Below are 11,039 nucleotides of genomic sequence, written 5' to 3'. Positions count from 1 at the left end.
CGGTGCACAAACACTAAAAATGGACTTTACAGTGAAGAAGGATACATCTTGTGTCCAGCAGTTCAACTTCTGAAATGAAAAAAAAAATCATTCCAGATCAGATTCTGGATCTTTCAACAAGGGAAAAGAAATATTTAATTATAAGATTTTTTTTTTTCACAAAGTAATTGAGCCATTTTGTTGAGAAACCAAATCAGTCAAATTATTATCCAAAGTAAATTGTCTTTTTATATCTTAAACCATGTCTGGATGGGATATTTAAATTTTCAGTCATAATGACTATAATGAGACTATAATGACTTAAAATTAAGTGTATGCCACCCAAACATGCTATTCAAGCTTGTCTTAAAACAGCAGTCAGGTGTCCATGTGAAAAGTAAAATAGGTTTTCCTCGCTGTAATCATTCCTCCTGTTCATACTGGGCCAAAAGCCAGAGTGTGTCCACCAATTTGGGCAAAAATGCATTTAAAAGTTGATGTGAAGCTTATATGAGGCTTCAGCAGTCTGAGTTGATCACGTCAAGTGGATATCTGCAACATTTACAGTCTTTTCAACATCAAATTCCCTCAGTGTTTCCCTGTTGAGCTGCGGTGGAAGTAGCTATAGTAACAAAAAGAGGAACTTTGGAAATAACAAGACTATAATGTTGAAAGATTGACTCATTTGGATGCTGAAGCTTCATATTAGCTTCAGATAAACTTTTAAATACATTTTTGCACAGAAGGAGGACTGTGGATTTTGTCCTCCATCACTTACATTGTAGTGCATTATGAAGGGATCTTCTACTGGTCAGTATGAACAGGAGGAATGATTACAGCAAGAAAAACCTGTTTCAGTGTTCATTTGGGCTCCTGACTGTTGTTTTAAGACACACTTGAAAAAAAAACTGTGAACCCGTCCTTTAATATGTAATAGCTAAGCCACAGCCAAGTGGTACAAGTGTTTCAATAATACTCTTTTCTCGACGGCCGGGCACGCGCCTCGTCAGAAACTGAACGAGCACACTTACCCTTGCGCCCACCCCTTCCCCCCGCGCTGCATTCTGGGAAACTAAGTTTACTGTCGTTTGGAAAAGATGGCAGGCGTGCAGCCGCCACCCCTACGGACCCTCGATGATTTCCTCCTGAGCTCGGCCCGGTTCGCCGTGCCCGACCTGCGCGACCTGGACCGCTGGAACAACCGTATCATCAACAACCTGCTGTACTACCAGAGCAATTATTTCCTGTCCGCACTGGGCTTCCTGCTCGTAGTGGCGTAAGTTTCTTTATTCTGACGTGGTCACCCCCCTCCCTCCCCATCCTCTGTGTCTCTTATAGCGAACATACTGGAAGTCTGTAGTTAACACTGTGAAGTTATGTGACATTATTCAGTGCATTCAATGACTCTGCATTTCCAAGCGCAGCGCTGAGAGCCATCAAAACATGACACAGACTTGTGTCCATTCAGTTTATGGAAGAGAGTGTGTTTATAATGCGAGGTTCGAATTAAGTGATGAAGATAAGAGTGAAAGCTTCCTCCCTCTTGTCTTTCTTTTCACTTAACTCTCTATCTATGTGAATCAAAGAAAACAGCTGATCTCCATCATCTGTTATGGAGGGTGGAGGGGAGGATGCCATTCAATTAAATGGAATGCCACCCATTTTGAGAATTGACATCATTTCTATTTCTGTTACAGGCCCATCCTTAAACTCTGGTGGGATTAGGATGTAAAATCAGAGATCTGAGGTAGTGGAGACAGAAGATGCTAATGAAGTTGTCAAAATAAAATTTACAATCACTATGAAGACATTCCAACCAGAATTTAAATCCCATTTGGGAAAAACAACACACACAGAAGTGTTGACAGACACTTGGGACCCTTATAATCAGACTTTTAAAAATGACACTGCAGAATATTCTAAAGAGTCAATTAAAGAGCAAAAAGTTCCTTCCTTTTTTGAGCTTCAGTGATGAGCTGCATCATCTTTCAATAAGGCTGGTGTTATTCTAGATTCGTCTTACATATCTCATGAGAGGACCAGCGTTGTGTCTGAAATCACTCCCTATTTACTACATATTGCACTATGTTTACAGTTTGCCGGGTTTTTTTTGTTTGTTTGGTTGGTTTTTCTGGGTTTTTTTAAGTACTTGAATTGAAATGTGAGTGTGAAATGTAAGCTGTATAAAGTGCCCACAAAAATTCCCACAATGCAATGAAAAAAAGTGTTCATTGCATGTACACTGCATTTGTTGGGGACTATTTCCAGCAGTGGATTGATGGTGTGTGTGGGATTGAGTCAAAATAAACTATGGTGTGTGTGTTCATGGAAATGAAGGAACATGTCACCCAGTGCAACAGTGTGGCTCATTGGTGTGTTTTTAATTGTTTTTGGACAACAATGGAGCTTAATGGGACTGAGGAATAATATCAGACAATGGATCATTCATTGTTGATTTGGTCTTTTCATGGGATTTGATAACAGTAAGAAAAATGTAGAATAACACCAGCTGTCATTGGTCTTTTTCCATCATCTGAAGTGTGTGGGTGAATGTCTCTCTGCTCGCAGGTATTTCCAGCCCTTCGAGTTGTTGGTGGGGGCGATGGTGGTCACCTTGTTGTTCGTGGGCTTTGTCTGGGCTGCTGAGAACCAAGCTCCCATTCGACGTTTCCGTAGAAACCACCCATCAGTCGCTGTGTTGGCTATTCTTTTGGTCAGTTATCTGTTCCTATCAGTGTTGGGAGGCGTGGCCGTGTTCCTGTTTGGGATAGCCTTCCCTATACTGAGTAAGACAGGAACACACACACACACACTTGTATATTCCAGCAGAGCATGAAATGAAGCTCATCCACTTGCCTGAGGGCACTGGTTTTGGGCACCAGAACAGCTAGTGGGTAAAACTGGGCAGCAAATAGTCAAATCCACACATGAATTTATACCAACCTTTATGGTGTATGTCAATGGATTTTGAACTTTATACTATATATTATTACATTTAGTTAAAGGGTCAATTTAAACAGAAAAAAAACATACTTTCTGATTTCCCTTTTAGTTGTTTCTAACCGTGCAGATAGTTCTGGTTTTAATTGCCCATGCTGAGATTTCTGCTGGCACCCCAATACCATATCTATTGTGAGCAATTTTTGGAAAGTATTGTATTAACATTGTGCAATACAAAAAGTCTGCAACTGCTGCTGCTTTTTATGGCATAAAATTAAGAAAATAGAGTAGCATTCATATTAATTTGTTACACCACATTCATTTGTTTGTTGGTAAAAATACACTTTTGTGACACTTAAACAATCAATGCATCAGATGTGACACTTGGTAATCATTTTCTGCATGAGATGCAAATTAGGAACATGTGGGCAAGATGTCATTTCATTTTGTGAGGAAAAGGCAATTTTCTGACACCTGGCTGTAGTTTGGGATGCTGCAAAATGCATGCCAAGCCATTTTACAGCACGAAATGCATTTTGTGCCATAAAATTTATTTTCCTCTGATGTTAAAAGGGACTATGGTAATTAAGTTGTAGTTATGAATATTACAAATTTAGTTTTTTTCCTTTTAATGGCAAAAAAAAAAGTATACAGTGGTATGAAAAGGGACAGCGTCCAATGGTGCAGTTTACATTTACATTTATTCATTTGGGAGAGGCTTCTTTCCAAAGCAACATACATATGAAGTATAATCCAAGGTGAAGTCTTATTATGTGACACGAGGAGCAAAAAGCACAGTAAGGCTACATTTATGTGTATACACAGCAAATTCTCACACAGTAGCCGGGTGAAAAATGTCGAGGTGGAATTACCTTTACAGTAATTGCTCACAGGGTAAATTCAGCATAATTTCCACAGCACTGATTCCAGCGGAACAACAACAGTGTAGCTTTTATTCACTAATTATTTACGATTGATTTTACTTTGCAGTTTTTTTTAATCGCTGCTAAAGTATTTTGAACTGTGAGATTTTTCACATTAAAAGTCTACCTGGAACCAGGAAGATTTATATATACATATGGAGCCATTAGAGGGCTTTTAATGTGAAACACCTGCGCAGGAAGTGTCTTGTGTTTTGTTGAAAGTAGCTTAATGGCAATTCAAAAAATGGCAAAGTTGAAGCACTTGGAATTAATTAGTGAACGAAAATGGTGTTTTGTTAAAAAAAACAAACTCAGGTCAGCATAATGGTGATCTTGACATGACTGTTGTACTGTCAGCTATCAAGCGTATGATCCCTTCGTCCCTCTGTCACTCTTCCTCCCTCACAGTGGTTCTTGTCCACGCTTCGGTGAGACTGCGCAGCCTGAAGAACAAGCTGGAGAACAAATTGGAGAGCATCGGTCTGAAGAGGACACCCATGGGACTCCTGTTAGAGGCCCTGGGACAGGAACAGGAGGCTGGATCCTAGAGAGGAAGAGGAGGAGGAGGTGGGCAGAAATGGTGAAGTTGAAGAAATGGATGGGGAGATTCATAAAACAGAGAATGAGAGCATTACTGCAGGGAAAGAAGAAGAATAAACAAAGTCATGGAACATAGTGGTTTGGGTTGTCAAAAAGAAGTATTCAGAAGTCAGAAGTGAAGGAAAAGAGACATTCTGTGGTCCAGTAGGAAACAGACAGATGACAAACGCATAGAAATCATCATAACAAAATATGATCAAATCATCCCTGTTCTGTTTTTGCCAAACTTGCACTTTAACCGCACATTGTTTTGTTTCATTTATTTGACATGATACATTTATGTTTTTGCGCTGCAGAAGTGTGCAGTGTAGTAGCCATACAGGTGTGGAGTGTTTTCTGCTTTCTGTTGAGCATGTTCACATTTAGTCTTTATATGATTACACGCTCTGCACCTTTTGAATTATTGTGTATCTACATATTAACTTGCAGTCTGCCTGTGTAAGTGATTCATACCGTACCCACAAACTCTTTATCTAAATATTGATCTGTGCTCCATCTGCATAAAGCTGAAATTATGTGAGAAAAAAGTTGAAACATAAAAAATTGAGTAATAATTTAATGTGAAAACGTTCAATATTTTTAGCATAAAGTTGTAAGTTTACATGAAAAAGTAGTAATATTATAACATAAAGCTGTAATATTTATAATATTTATCTTGAAATATTACAGATTATTCTAGAAATATTACATGTAAAATTAAAATTGTATTTGAAAAATATTTTTCACTTTTGCTCATTGAATTACAACTTAATTTTATAATGTTAGGACTTTTTCTTGTAAAATTACAACTTAACTCTTCCAATGTCACAGTTTTTTGCCTCAAAATGACAACTTTATTCTCGTAATGTTGCAACTTTTTTTTCAAAACATCTTAAATTTTTTTTCTTGAAATCAGAACCAGTTGCCCTATAGTAAAAGTTGTGTGGAGCCCCCAATTTCCACATCAATATTTTCTACCATCTATGTACCCCATGGGTCTCAGTGGAAAGTATTGATACTGTGCTATAGATGAGTAGTAGTAGTGCTAATAGTGCAAAGTGAAACAAAATATTATCCGTGTGGAACCATATTGAAAATACAGAACACTAGACAACAGATCCGCTACAACAAAGTACTTATCAAATGATCCAACAGGTCCATTATGGCTAAAGAGCACTATGTTATGGAAATGTATAGCACATTCAATATTTAAGCTTGTATGTGTTCTAGCCCTTAAGTTCAGTGTAAAGTTCAGTGACCAAATGATTTAGGATGGACACGCCTACATATTACTTTTTAACAAAATACATGATTTGTGAATACTGTGTTGCATTTAAAAGCGAATTAAATGCTTAAATGAGGTGAGATTAAAGGAAATCAGAGGTTTCATATGAAGAGTTAAGAACAAATCTAATCCGCTCCTTCAATTAAAGACTCTTTGTTGAGCATAGAAGAGTCGATACAGGATGAACAGGAGCAGAAGTGATGTGAAGAAAACAAATGAACTGGTGTAAAGCCCCTGTTTTTAAATTAATCCTTTAAGTTACCACATTCCTCGGCCTGTATTTATTTAGAATAAATGCCTTCACCCACAGAGCTGCCCATTACAGTCCTCCACTGCTGGTCAGAGGCTCAGTCTTCAGGCAGTTGGCTGCTGAAAGAAGCACCACTGGAGCAAATGAGTAACTTTGAACTTACCCTTAATTCCTTTATAACTGAAATCCTTGTTACCACGAATAACCACTTACCACTAGGGTTTGTTGGTTGCTGTGCCAACACTTGTGGTAACTGTATTTTGCAAATTTCTCCATGTAATTTTCTGTTTTTAGCCGTGCTAGTGGTGTAGTTCTAGGGATAGCAGTGTTGGCGTTTGGTTTGGTGATCTCCGGACTTTTCATCTAGCGCCACACGGTCAAAATTTCGTTTTGTCCAATACTTTGGTTTATGACCGAATACCTCCAAAACTGACATTCCCATCAGCCTCAGCTGTACTTTGTGTTTAGTGCTAATTAGCAAAGGTTAGCTTGCTAACACACAAACTAAGAGGGTGAATATGGAATACATTATAAGCATCAGCATATTAACGTTGTCAATGTGAGCATGCTGATGTTAGCATTTAGCTCAAATAATGTGTAATAGTAATAGTGACGTATGTTTAGCACCATCATAGGTTAAAAAAAAAAAAAAAAAAAAAGTCAGTACTTTGGTTTTTGACAAAATACTTTTTAAATATTTTTTAAACTAATGACATTCCCATCAGCCTCAGCTATACCTTGTGTTTAGTGCTAATTAGCATGCTAAACTAAGATGGTGAACATGGTTTCCATTAGCCTACCATAACATCAGCATGTTGCCATTGTTATTGTGAACATGTTAGCATGCTGTATTAGCATTTAGCACGCACTGTTCTAATTATAGCTTCACAGAGCTGCTAGCACGGCTGTAGATTCTTAGTTATTTAATGATTATTATTTATCTATAATACAGAGTATCTAAGTCCAGACTTAACACCAAACAAACCAGTATCATAGATGGGATTTAAGCCCACACTTCCATTCCATAAATCTTAACTCAGAAGACTTCTTCAAACCCTGCAGTGCATGAAACAGCTAGCCCAGCATTGTAACATAGTATTACAGATGGTTCCCTGCTTTGTAGAAATGATTTAGGACTGCTGTTCTTTGAAGAAAAATAAATTAAAGGCACTCCTGTCTCCTGTGGAACATTTTAGAAAGCAACTAACTATGAAGGAAGGGTGTTCCTCATCAGTTTTATAGCAAATAATTTTGTATAAGAAAAGCTGACTGAACTCACACAGTGAAGGTATTTGAATTATGTGTTGTATTGATTTGTTTAAACTTAGTATAAAGACATGGGAAAACGGTTCTCAACATCTGTAGGTGGTAAATGTTGAAATTCCCAGCCTGTAGTTAAGAAGCTGGTTTTCCTTCTGTATTATTTTCATTCCCTGGATGTTTTTACAGATTCCTCCTGACCGCCGTTTTAATCCAAGTTTGTGAAACTTGGCTGCAAGAATGTTTCCTCCACTGTAACGTGCCATTCTGTTCAAAGCATTTCAAGATGCAGAGAATGCCAGCTTTTGTGTTTGTGTGTGAATTTTTGATAATTAATCATATTGTTTACAAATAAAAGCTTTGTTAGAATCTGTGCCCTGAAGAAACAAATAATCCTCTAAATGGTTGATCATGTATGTGCCATTGTAGTTTTGATATTTGCCTTGTACAATTATGTTTTAGACAATTAGCTGACATACTTATTCAAAGCCACATGACAGTTGTCCAAGGACACTTCAGCAGGAAACATGAACATGTGACTCTTCTGTTGCATGTCTCTCTAACCACTAGAGCAGTCTGTCCTAACACTGGTGGTTTGTCTTGACCTCTTGATCCTGCATCAACACAAGTCAGAAAGAAATGCCTTATGGTATAATCTGTAACTCGTAAGAATTTGCTGAATTACTAGAATGTAAAACATTTTAGCATGACAGTGCACAATTAACTTATTTTACAAGTGATCATTCTGAATGTTCAGTGTTGCCTTCCATTCAGCCAAGTGTTTGAATTTTGATTCACCAACACAGTGTCTTGGGGTTTTTGCCAAAAGCTGGTGAATACATTTATTTAAAACACCATTTTTAAATAAAAAAGATTGCTGTCCTGCAGTGTTTATGGTCTTTCTATCCATTTATCCATCCATCTGTCCTGCCCTACAAAGCCAGAATTGGCTAAAATTAAGTGGTCTATTTTACTATATATGGTATATATACTATATATACAGTATATGTAGGCCTACTGTATATAAACAGCTAAAACCCAAAGTGCAGTAACAGCTACACTGTCACTGCATTCTGGCTTTGTGTACATTCAGTTTTGGTCATGTGTGGCCTTTACTCCTCGCAGTCAGACTTTCTTCACTGTCTGCCATGTACAAACAGCCAAATAAACAGTTATGGCAGGGGAGCTACATGAATCGAAAGCTAGCTGGTCAGACAGCCTCTGCTAGCCTGCTGCTAGCTAAAGCTAAAACTAAATTTCCGTACTGATTTTTCCTTGTTTGTACTGTTTTCTGTTTTTTTTTAAAGAATTTTTTTATGAACCATCAGTTTCAGTTTCAGTTTGTTGTAGCTAAATTCAGTCACAATGGAGAAAAACAAACCCAGCTAAATTGCTAAAGGTAGCTCGCTTATCAGCAGAGCTGTGGCCACATTTTTAGTTTTTAACTCAAGCAGTTTCTTTAAATTGTAGCTCTATTATACCAAATTCAATATAACCTTTTGCTAAATGAAGATATATGACATGATGGGAATTGTTCTGGACAAGGAAATGACCAGGTTTGTCTCAACTGAATACAAGCAGCTACTTGCTGCTTCAGTACAAACATATCAGAATGAATGATTGATCTCTCAGATTGGCTGCAAGAATGTTTCCTCCACTGTAACGTGCCATTCTGTTCAAAGCATTTCAAGATGCAGAGAATGCCAGCTTTTGTGTTTGTGTGTGAATTTTTGATAATTAATCATATTGTTTACAAATAAAAGCTTTGTTAGAATCTGTGCCCTGAAGAAACAAATAATCCTCTAAATGGTTGATCATGTATGTGCCATTGTAGTTTTGATATTTGCCTTGTACAATTATGTTTTAGACAATTAGCTGACATACTTATTCAAAGCCACATGACAGTTGTCCAAGGACACTTCAGCAGGAAACATGAACATGTGACTCTTCTGTTGCATGTCTCTCTAACCACTAGAGCAGTCTGTCCTAACACTGGTGGTTTGTCTTGACCTCTTGATCCTGCATCAACACAAGTCAGAAAGAAATGCCTTATGGTATAATCTGTAACTCGTAAGAATTTGCTGAATTACTAGAATGTAAAACATTTTAGCATGACAGTGCACAATTAACTTATTTTACAAGTGATTATTCTGAATGTTCAGTGTTGCCTTCCATACAGCCAAGTGTTTGAATTTTGATTCACCAACACAGTGTCTTGGGGTTTTTGCCAAAAGCTGGTGAATACATTTATTTAAAACACCATTTTTAAATAAAAAAGATTGCTGTCCTGCAGTGTTTATGGTCTTTCTATCCATTTATCCATCCATCTGTCCTGCCCTACAAAGCCAGAATTGGCTAAAATTAAGTGGTCTATTTTACTATATATGGTAACAGCTACACTGTCACTGCATTCTGGCTTTGTGTACATTCAGTTTTGGTCATGTGTGGCCTCCACTCCTCGCAGTCAGACTTTCTTCACTGTCTGCCATGTACAAACAGCCAAATAAACAGTTATGGCAGGGGAGCTACATGAATTGAAAGCTAGCTGGTCAGACAGCCTCTGCTAGCCTGCTGCTAGCTAAAGCTAAAACTAAATTTCCGTACTGATTTTTCCTTGTTTGTACTGTTTTCTGTTTTTTTAAAGAATTTTTTATGAACCATCATGTTTCAGTTTGTTGTAGCTAAATTCAGTCACAATGGAGAAAAACAAACCCAGCTAAATTGTTAAAGGTAGCTAGCTTATCAGCAGAGCTGTGGCCACATTTTTAGCTTTTAACTCAAGCAGTTTGTTTAAATTGTAGGTCTATTATACCAAATTCAATATAACCTTTTGCTAAATGAAGATATATGACATGATGGGAATTGTTCTGGACAAGGAAATGACCAGGTTTGTCTCAACTGAATATAAGCAGCTACTTGCTGCTTCAGTACAAACATATCAGAATGAATGATTGATCTCTCAGATGTCTATGGGAGACAGTTTCTGCACACTGAAGGGTTTGCTACCTTAACAGCAGGTGGTGCTCTCTCTCATTCACACAAACATCAACAGACTACATGCACAGTCCTCTCTCTTGCTCTCTCTCTCTCTCTCTTTCTCTCCTGAAATTAAAATGATGAGATAGCAAGTCAGACATTTGAATTTATAAGTCAAAATCATGACATACCAAGCCATAAAAGTTGTGATTGTGGGATAATTAGTTCAAATTTGGACTTACTAAGCCAAATGTATTAATTATTTAAAATGTAATGATTTTGAAAAACATTGTTTTTTCCAAATATGTCAAAATTGTGACTAAATATTATTTTAACTTAAAATCCCCCCAGACATGTTTTAAGTCATTTAAAGTACTCTGCTTGGTATCATAATTTGTGTCTGGTGCGGTATCCCACAAAAAAGTTCAGTTAAAAATCCTTAACATGACATCAACTTATTTTCCTCGTTGAAAAATCCGGAATCTATGAACATGCAAGTGATTTTAGTTTCAAAATTTTTTACCCCACCCACCCCCCCCACTCAAAAATATGTTAGAAATATCTTCAGCAGACGATTATGAAAACAAACTCTGCACATACATCATTCTGCACAGAAGAGAACAACATCGCAGTCATGTAACTATAAGGTAACATTTTTTTAAGTGTTGTACTTTAACAGTAACAATTCTGACTGGATAACTTATAATTCTGACTTATTATTAAATACACTATTAAAAAAAAATCCCTTTCCCAGCATTTAGTCTATGTCTGCACTTTTCCTGGTTTCCATATTTTTGCTTCCATTTTTCAGTTGAGTCAAGTACTCTGATGTTGTTGGAAGAATAAT

The 11,039-nt window shown here is 37.2% G+C and overlaps 1 protein-coding gene across 1 annotated transcript; it reads left to right on the top strand.

Moving 5' to 3' along the window:
* Nucleotides 1-1,034: 1,034 nt before the first annotated feature.
* Nucleotides 1,035-6,645, top strand: praf2 (PRA1 domain family, member 2). Its single transcript, XM_044330505.1, has 3 exons — nt 1,035-1,255; nt 2,548-2,765; nt 4,251-6,645. The coding sequence occupies exons 1-3, from the start codon at nt 1,077-1,079 to the stop codon at nt 4,388-4,390; spliced, it is 537 nt and encodes a 178-aa protein (XP_044186440.1). The 5' UTR covers nt 1,035-1,076; the 3' UTR covers nt 4,391-6,645.
* Nucleotides 6,646-11,039: the final 4,394 nt, after the last annotated feature.

Source organism: Thunnus albacares, chromosome 17 (genome assembly GCF_914725855.1).
Source record: "Thunnus albacares chromosome 17, fThuAlb1.1, whole genome shotgun sequence".
NCBI classification, from domain to species: Eukaryota; Metazoa; Chordata; class Actinopteri; order Scombriformes; family Scombridae; genus Thunnus; species Thunnus albacares.
Note: the sequence above shows the minus strand (reverse complement) of the source record. Positions and strands in the feature narration are given on the sequence as shown.